Source organism: Typopeltis vanoorti, chromosome 7 (assembly GCF_054136105.1).
Source record: "Typopeltis vanoorti isolate ZY-2024b chromosome 7, IOZ_Tvanoo_1.0, whole genome shotgun sequence".
Classification (NCBI taxonomy): Eukaryota; Metazoa; Arthropoda; class Arachnida; order Uropygi; family Thelyphonidae; genus Typopeltis; species Typopeltis vanoorti.
The window spans coordinates 86,122,739-86,144,245 of record NC_143555.1 but is presented as its reverse complement, the minus strand read 5'-3'; the positions used below and the strand labels follow the sequence as shown (position 1 = coordinate 86,144,245).

At 35.6% G+C, this 21,507-nt stretch overlaps 1 protein-coding gene across 1 annotated transcript in view; it reads right to left on the bottom strand.

The window, feature by feature from the left end:
* Nucleotides 1-21,507, bottom strand: part of LOC150104834 (transmembrane protein 185A) — a 98,357-nt gene that overhangs the window by 6,118 nt on the left and 70,732 nt on the right. The window contains exon 6 of the mRNA XM_090396003.1: nt 9,665-9,788. Coding sequence (XP_090252129.1) covers nt 9,665-9,788 — 124 coding nt within the window. The remainder of the gene's footprint in view (nt 1-9,664; nt 9,789-21,507) is intronic.

Here is a 21,507-nt window from a genome sequence, read left to right as displayed (position 1 = left end):
CTTAATAATGAGAGGCTATAGGATGAAGTGTAAATATGCCATAGTGGAATGTTGTTATGTTTGGTACAGTGGGGCATGTGTCACACTACAATCATCCTTGAGCTTCCCATATTGAGTTTCCCAACACACAGAAAAGACACTAGTCCACATAGCACATAGGATGCCCTGTAAGAGACTTTATTTTTAGGGCATAGTTAAGAGATAACTGTTTCCATCTAAGTGATAGAGCAGGTTCATTTGCTTCTATATAAATTTTGAATGATGGACAGGATCCAACCATCAGGTATGCTCTATCTTGCGGAACTACAAATCTGGGACCCATAATCAAGCTTTGAACATACAAGTGCAGAGTAATCTGTAGAGGATAGAGTGTGAAGGATATTCGTTTTTTTTTTTTTTTTTTTTTAATCCTAAATTGATGAATATAAGCTTTTTGTCAAGGATGAGTCCTGACCATTCTTGCTACTGGAATAGCACTTTGCCCCCATTCTTAAATCAGGATTTGGGTGTAGAATACATTTTCAGCAGAAGTGTACATACAGTTTTTACTGCTGAAAACCTGAACCTATTAATTAAGAGCCCATGAAGAGACAAGATCGATTGCTTGTTGAAGTTGTCTTTCAATTACCCTCATATTACAGTAAATTAAGTCACTGACATAAAGAGCATTACATACTTTGGGAGGAAGCTGATCAGTGATCAACTCTGTGATTGAGTGAATTAGGGCATAGTTAAGACAGTGGCACTCTTTGACAGTAAAGAGTGTCACGCTTAAGACAAAACCTTGAGGGATACCCTCTTCTTGATGATATGGATGAGATAATATGCTTCCCGTTTGGACTTTGAAGATTTTGATGGATAGAAAGTTTTTAATAAAAACAAGGTGTTCCCTCAGACCAACATTAAAGAGGTATTTTAATATTCCAATATCTCTAGGTTCTATCATAAGCTTTTTCCATGTCAAAGAAGACTGAAACCAGATGTTCTCATTTCAGGAAATCGTCTCTTATACATGTTTCTAAACATACCAAATGGTTCAATGTTGATCGGTGTCATATTGGAAAGAAGTTGGTTGCTTTTAAGTACCAGAGATGCCTTGCATTTATATTTTTTTTAATATCTCACAAAGACAGCTGGTCAGAGCAATAGGATGATAACTTTGCTTGTGTTGAATCCTTCCCTGGTTTTGGGATGGTGGCAATGACAACATGTCAAGAAACTTATGCCAAGAATCCAGAAACTGTTCCTCTGTAAATATTCTGTTGTATAATAAAAGAAGTAGATTCAGAGAAGATCTTCTTCTCTCTCTTCCATCATCTATGTGGATGATGATGATGAGGCCGAATGAACTTTTTCCACTTCTGTCTGCCATGGGAGAGTCCGAACAATTCTGTCCAGTTTGGTGTCGCTTGTTGTGATTTGGTTTTCAGGTCCTCTAAAAATCCTTTGGATCTTTTACCTTCCATTGTTGTATTCAGGGCTTTAGATGGTAGTCTTTCTGTTCCCATTTTGGTCACATGGCCAAACTATTGCAGTCTTCTTTCTTGGATTTTGCCTATTATTGTTATTTCTTGTTTTAGTCGTTTCCTTATGTCTTCGTTTCTTAGTCGATCCAGCAGAGATACTCCAAGTAATCTTCTTAGCCAACCCATTTCATTAACTAATAATTTTTTCTCTTCAGCCTTTTTGAGATTCCAGCATTCACTTCCATAGAGGAGTATTGGGAGGACCATTGTTTAATAGATTCTTACTTTTGTTACTTGTTTGATGTCTCTTGACTTCCATATTTTAAGTCGTCCAAAAGTTTGGGATGCTTAACTGATTCGTCTGTTTATATCTTTTATAATTTCACCATTGTACTCAATAACTCCTCCAAGGTAGGTGAAGTTTTCTATCTGCTCTAGATTCTCACTATCAATTTCAATTTTCAGATTGGTGCTTCTTTTCCTATTTGCATAATTTGTTTTGTCTATATTTATGTTTAATCCAGATTTTATACACTCTTCCTTTATCAGAAATTCGCTGTAGATTTTCTTCTGTGCTTGCAAGTAATGTCGTCTGCAAATTTTAAATGTGTTACATTTTTCCCTTATATTTTGATTCTGGAGTCTTCATTGTTTAAGGCCTTATTGGTTGCTTCTTCCACTGTAAGATTGAGCAGGTCTGGTGACAGATTGCATCCCTGTCTTACTCCGCTCTCTGTGTAGAACCAATTGGTTAAGGTGTCCTCCATTCGTACTGCACTTTCAGATTTCTCATACAGATTCGTTATTATTCTTATGGTTTTGTTGGGAATTCCAAATTCTTCCATAGTTCTCTTCTGCAGATTGAATCAAATGCCTGACGAAAGTCTATGAAATTTACGTAGCAACTTTGGTTGTACTCTAGTGTCTTTTTCTATTAGCTGTCTTAAGGTGAATAGTTGATCAATTGTGCTTCATCCTGGTCTGAAACCTGCTTGTTCTTCTCCTAGTACCAGTTCTATATATGGCTTAATTTGTTTTTGGAGTACTTTTGTAAAAACTTTACTTGGAATACTGAGGAGGCTAATGCCTCTGTAATTATTGCATTCTGTTTTATCTCCTTTTTTGTATATAGGAGTTATGACTGATTTGGTCCAATCAGTAGGCACTGCTTCGTTTTTGTAGATCCTTTCAAATAATGTTTTTAATGGTTCCAAAAGTTGTTCCTTTCCTGCTTTTAAGAATTCTGCATGTATTTGATCAATGCCAAGTGCTTTCCTAGTTTTGAGTTTTTCTATGTTGTGTGCTATTATTTCTTTGGTAAAGATATTTGTTTCCTCTTCCATTTCAGTGGCTGGAATCGTAACATCCTGGGAGCTGTTTTTATTATATAAATCTCTGGAGTATTCTTCCCATCTGGCTATTCTTTTTTGTTTTACTTTCAATTAGTTGTCCCCCTTCGTTTTTGATCATTATAATTTTTGCTGTCCGTGTCTTACTAATTTGGTCTATTTGTTTATATAATCCATGAAGGTTATTTTCTTTTGATAGCTTTTCTGCCATTTTGCATTTTGCTTCTAACCAGTTATTCTTGTCTCTTTTAACTAGTTTTCTAATTTCTCTGGTTAATCTATTATATTCATTTCTGTTTTAGTTTCATGCGTTTCCTTTGATTGTTTACCTTTTTACTTCATTCGAGATCCAATCCTTTTTACTTTCTCTTTCTATGCAACCTATTGTTTTTTCTGCCGAATTTAATATTATTTCCTTTAATTTGCACCAACGTTCTTCGATGTTTATATTCTATTTTGGTAGTTCCTTCAGGTTTTTATCTAGTTCTAGTTGATATTTTCTTAAAATATTGTTGTCTTGTAGTTTTTTTACATTCAGTCTCCTTTTGACTCTCAAAGTGCTTCCAGATTTTAACTTTATTCTTAGATTTGCTAATACTAGCTTATGGTCTGATCCACAATCTGCAGAGAATACATGTGGATAGGCTTGTGTTTGTCAGACATTTTTGTAATAGATTTCACGGTTTGATATGAACACAGATGGATAAGAAAATAACTATTTATTAACCTTAAAAGAAAGGGAAAATATACAAACAATTAGATGGGACAGCTATGGGTTTGCCCCTTTCTCCCCTCTTAGCCAATTTCTACATAGAACATCTGGAAAAATTAGCTATCAACACAGCCACTCTCAAACCTAGTCTCTGGCTAGGCTATGTTGATGATGTGTTTGCTATTTGGCCACATGGCCCAGACGCATTGAATAAATTTTTAGTGCATCTAAATAGCCAGCACCCTAAAATCCACTTTACAATGGAACTAGAAGCCAATGACCGCCTACCCTTCCTGGACACACTGATCACACGTCTTCCAGAAGGTTCCTTATCATTTTCAGTTTATAGAAAACCCACATATACAGGGAGATACTTACACAAACAATCACACCATCACCCTTCTCAACAATATGGTATCTTAAAAACACTAATCCATAGAGCTAGAGAAATTTGTTTCAATGACATTGCTCTCGCTGCTGAACTTTCTCACCTACGACACACCTTCTTAATCAATGGTTATAATCCCCATAAAATAGATAACATACTAAATGCTACCCAGAAATCCCCTCTATCTACCACAGAAGACTACTACAACAAAACTATCACCATCCCATACATTAAAGGCACATCTGAAAAGATATCTAGGGTGCTTAACAAACACCAACTACGCACAGTATTTAAACCTTATGTAAAATTAGCAACTCTCATCCGTTCACCTAAGGACAAATGCACTCCTTTATCACATCCAGGAGTCTATGAAGTGCCCTGTTCTTGCGATCAAGCCTACTACGGACAGACAGGAAGAACTGTGGACATCCGCCTCAGTGAACACAAAAAATATATCCGACACTTTCACTATGGCAAGTCAGGTCTGGCAGACCATGCTTTGGATACCCCTGCACACAGGATCAATTGGAAAGAAACAAAAGTAATGCACAAAAGCTTCTACAAGTCAGAGAGGTTGTTCCTGGAATCAACAGAAGCCTTAAAACATACTCCAAACCTTAACAAGTATGGCTGTATAAATGTACCAAAGATTTGGGAGACAGTCATCTTAAGATCAAATTAATATTTATTACTTTTATTTTATTTCATTTTTTCAAACTTTCTAAGACTATCATTTGGACTACTATTTCAAAACTTTTTTTTTTTAAACCTAGATGGTGCCATATTAGGACTTTAGTCTTGTGTTGCACGCTGCAATTACTTTTACTAGCCCCACTGTTATACTAGATTGTGGTTGTTTTGCATTTATAACAAACTTTGTGTTGTGTGCTCTGAAGATGCTGGATATGATACCAGCAAAAAATTAGCTTTTAAGTTAATAAATAGTTATTTTCTTATCCATCTGTGTTCCTATCAAACCGTGAAATCTATTACAAAAAAAAATCTGCAGAGAAGGATCTACAGTTTAGAATACTTGATTTCCATCTTTGGTTTACAATAATATAGTCTATCATATTCTTGGTTTGTCTGTCTGGTGATATCCATGTCTTTTTTGGGGGTTTTGGATGTTTAAAGAGAGTGTTGGTTATTGTTAGTCTATTATTTAAGCAGAAGTTTAGCAGTCTTTTGCCACGTTCATTGCTTTCTCCATATCCGAACTTTCCGATTACTCTTGGCCAGGTATCCTCCCAGTCTTTGCCTACTTTTGCGTTTAAGTCCCCCATTACAATTAGGAGATCTTGACTTGATGTCTGCTGTACTGCTTTTTGCAAATCTATATAGAACTCCTTAATGTCTTCTTCTGATGATATCGAAGTTGGTGAGTATACTTGAATAATAGTTAGTGATCCGATCCTAGGTGAGATAGGATTGTAGGACAATAGAGTTTTGAGCCTTTGGTTTTAATATAAGTGCTACTCCTTCTTGGTGTTTGTTGTCCTCCCTGCCTGAAGTTAAGATTTTGTACTGTCCATGGTGGAATTCTCCTTTTCCAGTCCATTTGGTTTCGCAGAGTCCAATCACTTCCCATTGGTAGTTGTCTAATTCATGCAGTAGTATTTCCAATGCTCCTTCCTGATGAAGAGTTCTTACATTCCACGTTCCTATGCTTATTATGTTTTTCATGTCTATTAGGTGATGTTTTTTTCCAATAGCACATTTTTTGCCTTCACTATCTTGGTTCCCTAATAGTGGGAGCAACCCTTGTTTGACTAGGCGACAGTCGAGCCGGCATGTATCTTTAGGTTGGTTAGAGTTCATTCGGTTTCAATGGTTAAGTTTTCGTCAAGTGTCAACCACCACTCCTTGATCTGAATTCAGCAGCTTTTTTTTAGTAGATAGTGGAAACTACAGTTTGAGAGGAAAGAATTACCCCCTCGCCCTCGAGTTGCTCTAATAGCACTGGGGGGGGGGGTAAAAAGAGAGAGTAGAGGGAAAGAAGAGTAGAAGACCACTCTCCAGATATGATATACCAAGTGTACTTTGTATGAAGTAAGATCAGGTCTAGCTTGGGTATCTCGGGTTTACCATGCCCATACTCACCAATGTGAGCCCCTGACAGTAGAAGGTAATGAAGAAAAAACATTCTTCATTATCTTTTATGAATCTACTTCTTTTACTATACAACAGAATACTTAATGATGGATGTCATCAGAAACCTACTGTGCCAGGATGAGATCGTAATATTTTTTTTTTTTTTTTAGTTTTTTCCTTAATAAATGGCTGATTGTACAGCTCTAACCCACTAGTAGAAAAGCTTAGCCACTATTACTCTTGTTGCTCTTTCAATATTTAAAAATCAGGATATGAAGCTGTTGCTGAGATTCTGGCAAAGTTTTCTCAAAAAGTGTCTGCAATAGCTTTGGGATCAGCAACAATATATCCATTATGTTCCACTATAGACAAATGATGTATTCTGTATCTACCTTTCATTTTCCAGATTTTATCCCATACAATTTTTGCACTGGTTGTTTCATTAATCGATGATGTATATTGGATCTATAATTGTTTTTGACTCTAACATCTCACATAATATACTGAGCACATTTAAAAGCTATTAAGCTTGTTATACTTGGGTATTTATGAAATAAACCCCAGCTCCATCTCGATCTGCTTTGGCTGCTCGGCACTGTGGGTTCCTTACTGATGTCTTTCATTCACCATAATCTATTAAAATGATGTGTAATATCGACAATATGTTTGCCTTTTTCAGCTTGTTCAATAATTTGAAGTTTCATATTCAAATCCATAAACTTTCTGATCACAAGTGCTGTTTTTGTTTGAAACAGATTCACCAGTATCTTTTATTCTTTTTTGTGATGACATCCTAACTAGATAAGTAATTCATCAATTCAAAAAAGTATACCGGATCATTAAATCTCATAAAATTGTTCAGATGCTCTAAAATCCCAAAATGCACATATTTGTACTCTGAATCTAGCAGCTTCATGGGTGACACATGACTAAAGGATGTTTTATTCTCCTCTCACAAATCAATTTCTTTCTGTCAGCACATCTATATTTTTTCATGTCTATCTACAAACATTCAGTCACGTCTTTTAAGAAACAGTAAAAGTTCCTCTTTAGCTTAACCACTTTTATGGAACTATCTACATGCTCTACAAGTCCTTACTAATGATAACGTATTTCAGAGTTGACTGATGTGTGTCTCTTGATACTCTGAGTGCAATCGCTTGACAGTGTCATCTCTTTATTGCTTTCAATAGCTGGAAAGGAAAACATCTCAAAATTTAGTGGGCATGAAAAAATATGAGTGAACATTTCTGCTTAATATTTATTTTACGGCATGATGTTGTGGGTTTAGTGCTTCCCGAATACATAAAGAAAAATAAAATAAATCCTCTAACACTGTTTATTCCTTCAGGTAAAAGGAGTAGGTAAAGATTAGAGTCATAACTTCCTGAAAATCAGTGGATGGCTAGGCTCAACCCTTCAGCCATTCAACTGATAGTGAGTTTGAATTTTTGAATCAATGAATCGTGGATTTCAAGAGAGAGACAGATCACAACAGACAAGTGGGACCATGCTTGTGACCCTAAACTCAACAGGCATGTCTGAAATAGTATGATTTTTGAGCTGTGGAATTAAAACTTGAATTTCTGAGAGGGAAAATGCTACTTACCTGTGCCAAAAATCAACTAATGAACCAACACAGCCACTCCCAAGTACATAGTTGTCATTAATAGCAGTATGAAACTACAATTGTTTCAAATGAAAAAACAAATAATTCCAGCTGTGCTGATTTGACCATGAATTTGTTTTAATGCATTAAAGAAAAATCATGGTAATGTGGCTTTTTTTTACATCAATTATTAATATGTATTCCTCTCTGCATTCCTGCTCAGAGTTATTTTACCACCGTGCTGACACTGCTTATTTCATATAGCAGTCTTTCAAAGTAATTACTCCAGGCATCTAGAATATCTTCAGTTTTCATGTCACCTTTGATTTCTTTCACAGTATTCTTTCCTGCACTTTTAAGCTTTTTCAATAGCCTCCAGAATATTTTGCCACCTTCCTGATATTAAGTTTTTATGTTTTTGTCAAAGTGTTCCCATGATTTTTGTTTAGCTAGTTTTACACAATGCTCTTACATTTTTCTCTGTATTCTCTAAGAACACAATCTGACTTACTTGCTTGGAATTTTAACATGTTTTCTTCTTTTCCTTCTATTCTTGCAGATTACCTCACCATATGCCTCTCTGACTAAATCGATCAATGTTTTCTTCAGTTTGCCACTGAATCTCCAAGGTTAGGTTTTTGTTTTCAATCTCTTTCGATCTCTACCAGCTTTATTTATTATATTATCATCTGATTCCATATTTAATCTGCCAACCTACTTAAAAATTGTGCCCAAATAGCTGCTTATTTTTATAGTCTTTATTGCCCATTACAGTTATTCAATTTACTTAGAAGTCTTGAAAACTTGTACTGGGTTTCTTTAGTAGTATTACATCATCTGCATAAAGTAAATATCTGAATTAAATATCTCAGATTTTGATTTCAGATTAAATACCAGTTTTCTTGATAATGTGATGCACATAGTGCTTTTACATCAAACAACTAGATCTGGTGGACTATGAAGACATAGAAATATACTGGATGAATTAAGAAGTCCTATCAAACAACTTCCTGTACATCCTTCAATTAAAACTTTTCTCTTAAGTATATATTGCTGTTCTCAATGTTATTTAAATTATATGACTGTAGAGTTTCCAACAGCTTTTCTTTTGGCACCTTATCGTATCATGTCTAAAACCAGACAAAATTTTCCATGATTCTCACACATCTATTTGAAATATTTATTTCACTTCAATGCACAACTATGTTTTTCATGAGTTTTTTTTTTTAACTGCTATTCTCAGATGCACTGCTTCCCCCAAGCTACTGACTTAAAAGTCCTTATCTGAAATTTTTGAGATACAATTTGTATAACCATAACTTTTTTTTTTAAATTAAAGATTTAAGATAGCAATCTCATAAATGAATATCATTAATATGAGGAAAGAAGTTGACTTTCTTTCAAAGCAAAGGGAGTCAGCCCACCACTACTAGTGCACACAATTGCAGTGATGTAGTTTTACAAAGATCAGTAGGTGTTATCTATGAATATGTATAATACAATAAATAAAAAGACTCAGGTGACTTATGCTAGTGATGATTTTTCATTCTGTGTTGTGTTCTAGAAGTTTTACTCTTGTATGTTTCACCACTTCTCAATAGAAGAGACAAAGTAGTGAAATATTGGAGCCTCTCCAATGGTGTAGTTCTAAAGCTGTTTTAAAAGTCCTTAGATATGTATCTATAAGATTAATAAAACTGGAAAGGACTAAAATGTTAAGATGGCTAACCCAACTTTGAAATAGAAAAGAATTTAGCATGTGACAAAGAAATATATTTAGTGGTGTGTGTGTGTGTGTCGTTAAAATGATGGCATTTTAACTGCTATTTCACTATACAGAAATATAAAATTGCTATGAAGAAATCAATATAATCAGTCATTTTTAAAAATACATTTCATATATCATATAGCAAAAAATGTTAAATAGCACACACACACACATAATCTTATAAATGAAGTGCAAAAAAAATCATCTAGATTTTGCCATTAATGCTTAAGATATGCCATTCACAATTTGATAAATAAAAATCTGAACTAAACCACACTTACAGTGATTACCTCCTTTGGATCCAAATGAAAGGAGAATGAGCACAACAAAAGTGAAGTAGAGAGGAATACAAGTTGCAGTATAACTCAAACTGCTGTCACTATCAAGTTTATTGGACAACAAAACCTATAACAGAAAAGAATATATATATTTGTCACATGCGTGCGTGCGTGCGAGTGCGTATTTATATATATATATATAGGACAAAATGTGCATGCATTAAAGTAACTAAATGCTAGAAATAATATTTTGACCACTATTCATCATTTCAGGAAATGAAGATGATGATGATAGTGTGTGGATGAAATGTAAAAGAATACTTACAATCCAACACAAGATTTTATTAATAATTTCCTATCAAAATTTTCTGAATTATTCTCTTATTTGTTTAGCTCTGTAATTTGATCCACTTGCTTCTACTACTTCAATCCCCAAGGATGCCGGTTGATGCTTTCAATTTCCTGCTTATTTTCATATAAGCTTGTTCCAGCAGTCATTTGATTTGATTTGATTATATGATTCCCATATTCACAAAAAAGACCACATATGAAAATTTTTCAAGCTATTTCAGACCTGGTCTCTCACCAAGCAATGAAATTCACCTCCACCTACAGGCAATCAAACATCCATGCTCATAGCAGAATTCGAAGCCTCTTGACTAGAGAGTAGATACACTAACCACTTGGCCAACCATGCTGAAGGAGGAAATGTATTCAATAATTAGATGTTCCACTACAGATCCCCCCCCACACACACACACATACACAATCAATTTCTAAGTTTAATGTATGGATGAACTTTTAAATTAAGTGTTCATAACTAAGTTGCACCCAAAATCCAGCTACCCTTACATAATCAGGAAATATAGCAGAATTTTCTTCTTGAAATTATGAGAATTTCGTTCCAACCTTTAAGTTGCTACCTTTCAACCTTGAGTGAATATCTTCTGCACCATCAGATTCACCAGTTCCTTCTACTAATGATTTCCCTTCTTAATAACAGCACTTGCCTTTGAGTGACTTATTTCTAATCCTACACATGGCTTGTCTTCTGTACCTTCTTCCCAATGCTTGCAGTTACTGCACTGTAGAATGCAAGATTAAAATCTTTAAATTTGCTTTAATTCTTCAATTACCACATACCTTCATTACACTTCACATATTCAATACCTCTCGTGAGAATAATCATATAACTATTTCATCAAAATCAGTCTATTTCTTTGGAACAACCATCCTGCATTATTTGCTTAATCTTTCTACCCATTCTTAATAGAATGGATCAAAATTTATATACTAATTCTAAGTTATTTAACATAATAGGGTTCCTCAAAGCAATATTGCAGTTTAAAGAACTGCTCTCATGTCCTACTCAAATGTAACTCGCCCTTGCATATAACATACCCCCTGATTTTACTTTATGGAAAAAGAAAGTAAAAAGTTTTGTGTATACCTCACACATGAAAAATAGTTTAAACATGTTCACATTGGAGCAATAGCAATTTGCTGGCCACGGTAAACCCACCCTTCCCAACAGCCACCATACTGCAGACGTGAGAAAAATAAGTAGTTTTATTGTATCACTGAATAAGGTAAAGACATTTGCAGTGTTGTCGACAAATAGTCGGTGTTGACTATTTGTTGACACTGTTATGTGTCAACAAATAGTCAACAAATGTTCGTCGGGCACATTTATAGTACTAGCAAATGAGAGCAGCCCATTGTGAAAGTCATGGGCGCCTTCTCCTTCCTTTTGCACTATCTTTTGGAGCTTCCAGAGGCTGGGTCCCACACCTTTCACCCTTGAAAACTGGGAAATAAGGATTTCCCTAAACCTCTGGTAATCCAATGTCTCTGTTAGCAGTGGCAAGGAGTAAAAGAAACGTTTTGCTCTTCCAACTAGCTTACTGCAAAGCAGAATAAGCAGCTGGAAGTCACTCCATCGCCCAATCTTCCTAAGCTCTTCTATGTAGTCAAATAAGGCATTCACATCATCAGAGTCCATTCCAGAAAACTGAGGAAAAATCTTCTGGGGGTTTATGCTTTTAAAAAATTCTGGGTCGCTCAGATCTGAACTGATGGAAGATACATTCTTGTACGCTTGTCTTATACTCTTATATAAAGATTAAACTTCAAAGTTCCCTCCCTTTTTCTTTTTCCAAAATTTTCAAAATGTCCTGATTGCTGAGTATGAGACCGAAGACCAACTCATGGTATTTGATCCAGTTCTTTTAATTTCTTTGGATCAAACACATCCTACCGGCTATGACATCGTTACGTCGTTGTTTTCTTAAATATTTTACCTCTATTGTTCTCCTTGTGCCTACTGAGATCTGACTTCTAAACTGACTTTCTGGAGCCATTTCTCTTTTCGAGCTCTGACGAAATTCATTTGTTTATGCTGCACTAGTCAGAACTCTAGGATAGGAATTCTCATCCGAAGAAACTTTCCCAGATTTCAAGTAATACCTTATATAGATTAAGTAGTTAGGTAGATTGAGTTCTCAGTATATATACAGTCATGGCCTAGATCATCTTAAATTACCCCCTTTTTTTCCCTAGACATAGGTTCGATATTTTCGTGAGTGGTAAAATTCGATCTCTTACTCAGACAAACTCAGGTATACATGGGAAAACATAATTAACAACACATATAATCAAGGAAATCAAGGTTAATACTAAAATACAAGTAAAGCAGGATGATAATAATAATCAAACAGACAGGCTATTCAAACATACTCATGAGACTCTTATGTTCATCTATATCACAAACATGGATGTCGGTATTAAACTAGATCACTGCTACTAATGACCCATACACATTAAACTTGGTCTAGACAACTTATGAACGTAGACTACCAGTCCAAGCCAATTAACATAACACAGGAAACTGTCTCAAAAATCTCTCTCTCTTCTTTTCTAAACTCTGTCCATTTTACACCTTCGTCACCAATAGATAACACAAAAAGGGAAGATTTGTACATTACCACCTTGTTAGATGATTTCTCGATCCTTTCATCTGTTCTTTGTTATAGATTGCCCCTCTGTATGATGGATTGCCGACATCGTGGGAGTCACGTGCTCGCCCCGAATTAGCCACTTGTTTCTTCCGGGCATACGAATTTTTCGCGTCGCTTCTAACACGATTTACCTTCAAAGGAATCCTTTGCTGCTTTCTCATCAATTAGATCCACACTGATGGTCTAAAACTCGAACACTGCCATCATCTCGTGCTATATTTTCTTAGATTCGCATCGCTCAGCAATGGGAAACATGCTGCGCTTTGCCGTCTTGTCGGATATCAGGCATGCTGATCCGCTCGGGAACTTCGAGCAGAAGACCTACGGGAAGGGCACAGGCAACTGGGGAACACCACAGGAACCAGGAGAAAAACGTAAAAGGAAGCAAAAAGGGTCTCTGTACGATGTGAATCCGTTTTAAACCCCATTATTGCGCCCCCTTTCCATTTGCTGACACTCTCCCATTTGCTGTCACTGAGTGATGTCACCACCTTGGCGCATCGCTTTTTTTAGGGAACGCGAATTTCTTGTGCCTTCCACGAATGCCTACTCATCGCTCATTACGTCATCTTTGGTGGTCAAACTACAACCTTTGAACTTTCATTCGCACGATGATACACGACTTTATACATGACATATTTTAACATTGATATTTTTGACAAATTAAGATTCCATCTACTTTAGACAATAACCTTAAACATAGTACAATTTAATATTTTCCTCCTTCAATTTCATTTTAATTTAAGATTCAACCTCTTCTTTTATATTTTAATTCCTTTTTAAGCAAGGTTAATATCTCAATCTTCACATATTATGTCTGCTTTGTCAAGAGTACAAGTGTGCTCTTGCTTGATATTGTTCTCTTGTTAAATCTTGAATGGAACAGTTCTATTCTTGATGGAGCCATCATTTAAGATCTAACAATACATATATTAATTAGAGACAACTAGGATAAAAATGGTGTTGTGTCCCAATTTACGATTTCTACTCTAATCTTACGAATTCCTTTTATCTATATTCTTCTAACTTCTATGCCCGGGATTTTACCAAAACTTATACCAATATCTAAGTTATTGCTCCCCGTAGTACCCCTAATATTTGTATTTATACTACGCCTTTTGGGATATTTAGTTTAGGATATTACATACATAAACAAGGAGAAAGAACTCAAATATATCTGAAAGTGTAACTATTGCAGTTGTGACACTTAACTCGATTCTCAACTTAAATTTTCCGCGTAACTAAGTACAATATTTTCAAGTGGTTATCAACTGCACCATTTATGTTGTCATAAATAGGGAGAAAGTCAATCTCGAATATATCTCTTAGTATTTAAATATTATTGCAGTCGTGACTCTTAATCTCTTTCCTCAACATTAAATTTTCCCGCGTGATTAGGTACGATGATTTTAAGCAGTGCATTGGATTAGCAACATCAGACAACTCTTTTATCACTGAACAAAAGGTTTATTAAGTTTCTAAACATGGTACAATTCAAATACTAAACTAAAATACTTATAGACTAACATTAAATTATTACAAGCAATATGGCTATTTGTGATCATGCCGCCATACACATTAATTCATAAATTCACCTGATGTGAATAAATTAGATCAATTCACACTATCTGATTATTCATACTGAAATAGATTAACAAATCATTCACTGCTAACACATACTTGTGACATTTCAATTATTTTATACATTACATTAGGCATTCAATTCTTAGGATACGTAATTACTTAATTCACACTATTCTGTTATACCGTTATTTGCATTAACACACAAATATATCATTTAAATATCTTGTGCAATATAATAGACATGCAAAAATACCTTAGGACTCTTAATCATTCACAAATCTTTAACACTAGTCAATCTACACATAACACATTCTATCATATACTAAAGTCCTAGTATAACTTCAACAGATCTGTATTGGAATCACGATACTTTTCGCAGACAAATTTCTAGCTAACATAGGTTATGATTTACAGTACCTTTCTTGAGCTTTTCGTATGGGCCTTTATCCTTTTCCTAATGAACCTCTGGTATAACTTCTCGTAACTCTGGAATACTTTAACACACATATATTTGCTCTACTATTAGCAACGAGGACATCAATCTCTTTACAGCTTTCTGCTTTGCGTAGTTATCACTAGCGTCGAAACGAAGAAGATCCCTCCTTCTCTAGGACTCTATGGCAATTTTTTCTTTGCTTCCTACTCGGGAAAACAGGAATCGAAATCCCACTCACTTTCGTTTCCGTGTTGTGACGAGGAGATATCACCCCTGTCGCCACTCAGGAAAACCCCGTGAACTCCACCGGAACCAAAACCAAACTCCAAGGCCAAAAGCGCCTATCCAAAAAAAAGTCTTTTCCAGGGGGTTACCAACCCTTTTATAGCTGCTCCCCCAACTGCTCCACCATTTCTTACTTCCTTTCTCCTCCTTCTACTTGTTTATTAATCATCGACCAATTAGGGTGGCGTTTTCCCGCCAAACGTCATTTGATCGGCAAGCCCGTTCTCAATGTTTCAATCCGGGGATCGGCCCTAAGCAATAGCTTGCTTTTCTTGTGCTAGCCTGACTTAATCCCCTTTCAAACTTTTTCTATGAATTCTACTTAATAACTTAATCTCTCACATAACGTATTTTATGACTCACCCATTTCTACTTATTTACTTAACTCTCTCATTTTTAATCGTATTACAATATTAATCTATACTTTCCTTTGTTAGCTACTTATTTAGTTAGAATTCCTTATTTTAAGTCATATTACAATGTTAATACATTCCTTCCTTTATCAGCTACTTTAACAACAGCCCTTACGTTTTATACATTTTACTGGATGCAAGAAATTTTCCATTAAATAATTCATTTTTTCATGCAGGGGTTTTAATTTATGATATTTATTCTTCATGTTACACCATGATAGCTGAGAATACTATATTCCTAAGATACCAGGTGTAACAATGGCACTAACTAATGAATCACATGTCCTCTCCCATAGACGGTATGCTGTATAGATCCAAGCAAAACCATATGTTGTACTGCCAAATACAGTATCTGACTGTAGTTTCCACAAGTATGTCCCCTGAATAGAGCTACTTGCTGATTTTGGAGATCCTACCAAATCTTTCAAACAATTCTGGATAAAGATGGGTGACAGTTAGTGACACTTTGGTATGTTTGTTGCCGCCTCTGAGTTTTCTGCTTTATTTTGTGTTCAATTGACAATTCTATGGTTTCTGGGAATGACTGGGGTTGTTGAGGATCCCTGGTAAACTTGATGACTCATTCCCAATGGCTGGATTCAGTGTCAGAGTTCCAGACCTACCACAAAGCCACACAGGGCACTCACTAATCTCCAACAAGCAAGGATGAACAGTGTTGTAGTATCTTTCCCTGTGGTCTACGGACTGGGCACAAAGCTTGCTGTGGTGCCAGTACAGCATTCAGAGTAGTCCTGGCATTCCACTCCTGAGAGCAATTATTGAATGGAGCTCACTAGTTTGAGCACAATTAGAAATCCCTTATCATGTTACATGAACATTTACAAAAGAAAAAACATAGATTTTTGGATATATATCTTAAGGATTAAATAGTAAATCCTGTACCATTTTCACTGTTGCATAATTAAATAAATGATTTGCATCATTATTTAAGGAGCCATATTTACTTGGTCATTTCTGTGAGTATTATTAAGACAGACCTTCAGGGAGTAAGGGCCTCATTGAGAAAAGCCACACATCACCTACACTAGCTTGAACATCAGCTTCCTGATGTTCAAGCTTCCTACTAAAACTCCAAGATCTCTAGCCTGATCAGTTTCTTCTAGCAGAATCCCACCAATATAATGACATTGGATATTTCATAACACCAAAATGCATGAGTTTACATTTACTAATATTTAAATGACAGCCAGAAGATGATATCAATGACATCATCCCTCTTTCTCCTGTTTACTAGTACCTGTAGTCCATCATAAATCATCACTCTTCATAATCTGTAATCCACAATCTCGATATCAGCTTTAACACTTGTCTTAGCACCCCCCCTCCCCACTGAATCAGCATCACCATGAAAGCCAGGAGACAAGACCTGCACCGAATAGTCCAAGTTAGGTTGCATCGCTCCATGTGAGAGACAGCTGTTCATGGTGGTGGGATCTCTTAATGAGGGTACCAATCCTTTTCATTCTTATTCTTTTATTATACTTTTCTTCTTGAATTCTTCACTCTACTTCTCTGGAGTCTTTTTTTACTGTCCTGCCTTCCAGGCCACCATCACTAGGATTCAATGCCTTGCCACCAAGGATATGAATCCAACTTATTCTATCCAACAACTATGCAAAATTTTGATTATTTCTGCCAATCTTTGCACAACTGGCAACTAAAATATAAATTTAATAAGAAAAAAAAAGGGGGTAACAAAATACAGTACAGTCTATTTATGTGACTGGTTTTGACTACAAAGATATTTAATGCAAGACAACCAATGCTAAGAGAAGGCACTGATTTTATTTTAAAACAATCAATCGTAATTTTATAGGATATACATTTTCTAATGAAAATGACAATACTGAACCATGATTTAAATATACAGTTATATAAATCAAGTGGATATTAAATTCAGCATTATTTCAAATGCTGAATGTAGAAACTATGACAGTTTCATAAAGAAGTTGACCAGAGAGCTTACAGGAATATACTTGCTGGCATTTACGAGTTGCCCTAGCCAACCAGTTTGAAACAGCTGTCAGACTAGTGAAACCTTATCAAAATGGACCAATAAAAGATGAATATATATATATAGATGCCTTCACGGCACCTATGTCTTCTATATGGTCTGTGTTAGGGCAACTCGAAAATGCTAGTGAGTGTATTGTATTCCTGTAAGCTCTCTGGTCAACTTCTTTATGAAACTGTCATAGTTTCTATATCAGCTTTGAAATAATGCTGGATTTAATATCCACTTGATTTATAAAATTATGCATCGCTGAAATTAAGCCTTTTGGCTCTTAATTTTATAAAATAATTTATGCATCAACCAAGAGTTTGCTTACAAAAAAATACACCTCTCCGATACTTTGAGTTCCTTAGTACTGAATGAGAGTTTTTGCTCTCTTAAGGTTTATTGGTCTCTGAAGAGAACCATCCAGTTCGAAACAGCTGTCAGGCCAGTGAAACCTTATCAAAATGGACCAATAAAATACAAATATATACAGACGCTTGGGCAGCACCTATGTCTTCTATATGGTCTGAGCTAGGGAAACTTGTAAATACTGGCAAGTGTATTCCTGTAAACTCTCTGGTCAACTTCTTTACGAAACTGTCATAGTTTCTACATCCGGCTTTGAAATAATTCTGGATTTAATATCCGCTTGATTTATATAATTGGGAATTGCCGAAATGAAGCCTTTTCGCTCTTTATTTTATTAAACATACAAAATTGAATAGGAAAAAATTATCAGAATTTCAGTCTGGTAATTAGCTTTAGAAATTAGTTCATAGGTGACTTTCAGAACACTGCCCCTATATTGAGAATGGGATCTGGAAAAGTCCCCCCCCCTGTAGATAATGAGTAAGCTACAAAAATGTAAATAATTTTTTAATAATTCTAATTTATTTTGTTTTAATAGAATAAATGCACATTATTATTGTTTAAAACTTGAAGTTGTATGCAATGCCTCTAAGGTAATCAATTACATTACGATTTTGAAAATCTTGGACTATTGTTTTGATTCTGACAGAAATTGCAGCATACTTCTTGTTTCTTTGATTGCCTGAATTACCGGCAATTAGTTGTGTAATTTCGAAATTGTGCAGCCCTTATTGTTTCTCTAAAGAATCAATGAATCGGTAAATATTTGGGAATAAAGTAGCACAAGTTTCTTGAAATCCCCTGTGCCACCTCTCCATGCCGTTGTTGGTACATTGCTGATCATTCAGTGTTCATGTGTAAACAACATTCCACAATTCAATGGCAAAAATGGGTAATTGCCAGCCTCTCTGTTGTCGTCTTCCAATATATGTATCTTCAAAGTAGTTTGAAATTACCATAGCTTCAATGGGGAAGTCATCAGCTTCAACTAAATCTTCAAATGCTTGAATAACATCAGCAGGAGGAATAAATGTCAATGCCGGAATCCAACGAGCAAATTCATGGTCTTGTTCGTATCGGGCTTTTAAACCTTCATTCTGTACCTTTCGCCAAACGCTTTGGGAAAGATGAAAAAAACCACCGGTATTTACAATACTAGTAAATTCTTGTTGGAAGGCTTGCATGGCACTTTGTTCAAAATCTGTCATAAGTTGCTGAGGTTGGAGACCCGGTTGTAGATTTTTAACGTCTTGAAGCAACTTGACGTATGTGCCATGAGTTTTGTTTGGCAGAAGCGCATAGACCACTGGAATAATTGCATTGAATTGAACCACATGAATTGTATAAAGCTGCTGGAAATGCAGGGTACTGTTCTAAAAGTTGCATCAGAAAACCTGGATACGTGCTAATAACTGAAGATTGTTACTAGTGGAAAAAATAAGAAAAAAAGACCCAGGAGCAGTTCGTCCTGAGAATCATATGTCAAAAACTGTTGTACATTGCCATCGATAATAATTTCTTAATAATTTTGTGGAATTACTAGGTCCTGGAGATTGTTCAGTAAAGCAGGAGTGCCATTGTTGCATCGAACATGACGAATAGTTTGTTTAAGTGAATCCTTTTTAGGAAGTAATGCCGTGACATTGGCATAAGCCTCTGTAATTACTGATGCAACAATTTGCTGTGGCCGTTTGTCCGTGGTTGTTGCATGTTGCCGTATTTGACCAATCAATTGCAAAGCTTCCGACCTTGCAGTCTGAACTGCATGGTTATGTTTAGTTACAACTTTCACAACTGGGCCTTCCAAGCCCTCAGTCCAAACACGCCCTTTGCAGGTGGAATGTTTTTCACAAACCCAGGTTCCATGTTGTTCATCTACAGTTCTCTTTGAAAACATGTAAATGTGGTTGTCATCATCTGCCAATTTTCTTTTGCCTCTTATTGACGGAACACTTTTTGCCATTGTACACAAAGGATTAATCAATCAAGATGCAAAAATAATATGTAGATATTGTACTGCCTGCGAAGGTCAGCCTGTTCATGCGATGCACCGCCGATAATGAGGTGGCAAAAACAGCAAACACACTGTTCTCCCCCCATGTCCATCACTAACCACGACTATTGCCTTCGTGGTCAAGTATCTATTCTTTCCATTGTGAAAGGATTAACAGTTCCAGTTAATACTTACACAATGGAAAGAGAACCCTGATGACATACAAAAAAGGAGAAATTAGTTTAAAAGCTATGTGACAATTTGTACACGAATGTAATTTTGAAAATTTGTTCAGAAAAGTTAGAGTTATCAGAAGTTCAGTTCAAGTAATTGAGAGGGTTTAACATTGAGTCTCCACTAAAGGGGCTGAGACGTTATTAAAAATTTGAGTTATCGAGAGTTGACTGTATTTACATTTTTGTAACCTACTCATTATTTACATGGGGCGAAATGCTAGGGGCAACTTTTCCGTAAACCATTGAGAATACTATAGATAATACCTTTAAGACTAACAAATTGCAGAATTTAAACATTATGGATCATTAATTTAGTGTTTCAAAGGAAACAAACAATTTCTCTCTCTCAAGAAGGAAAGAATCTGTTAATGTTTCTTGAAGAGATGGAGTGCAACTTTCAGGGGGAAAACATTATGGAGAATTCTGTTAAAAAGGACAAAGATTATATGGAAGAAGATGAGAAGTTGGTGCTGATGCTGAATAACATACAAATGTTGACCAGATGGCCATGTTCATACATGATTAGAGTAGTGGAGATCAGATCAGTGGAGCAGTGTCCATGGAAATACTTACAGAAAAAGACAATTCTAAAACAAATAATCTATAGGGAAAGTGAGTGATTGGAGGAAGTCAATAAAGGAAAGATTGTCTATTAAGTAAACAGCTCTCCTCAGGATAAAATCAAATATTCTGAGAGAGGTTTCTGGTTCAATACCCCCAGATGTCAGAATAGTATTAACTGTTCTGACATGATGAATCGATTGGACATGTGGTCCTTTATCCCCTTTATCAGATACACAAGGAAATTGCTGGATTAAGGAAGATTATTGCGTACTTGGCTCACTCATTATGGACTACTCCTCACTACTAATAATTTAAAGATTCATTTAAACTAAGGATTTAAAAATTTACTTGTTCAGTATGGATTTTTTGGGGGAATTTTAGTCCTAAGATATTTGTTTGTGTAATCTACTGCTATGTGGTAGACCATAAAAGACTTGGATATTATTGGACCTCTTGCTCACCCATTTTCAGCTTCTGGCAGTGGGTTTGAAAAAAAAAATTTAAAAAATAAAATTACTTAACTTCAGTATGGTTTTAAGACATTTGTGTTTTGGAGGATCATGCTCACTGTAGTCTACTGCATGTCAGATTAATGGATTAGGGAGGATAGCAGCAATTGCAAAGAATTCTGCAACCCTTTTGTGTAGGAAAATTTTGATCTCAAGGGTATCAGCTTCTCGATGAAGCTATACATTTCTTACAGAACCTTCGGAATGCTACTCATAAACATTTGTTTTGGATTATCTGTAATTTGTTAGCATCTGAGTTCAATGTGCGACTCCATGTGGGTGAGTCATGCATCAGGACTGGTCTGATCAGCATCTTGTATAGGAGTAGTTTAAGTTCCATGCTTAGCTGGCATGGCTGAGTAACAGATATAACTGCCCTATTTTTTTTATTATTATTATTTTTTTTAATATTGTTCCCAC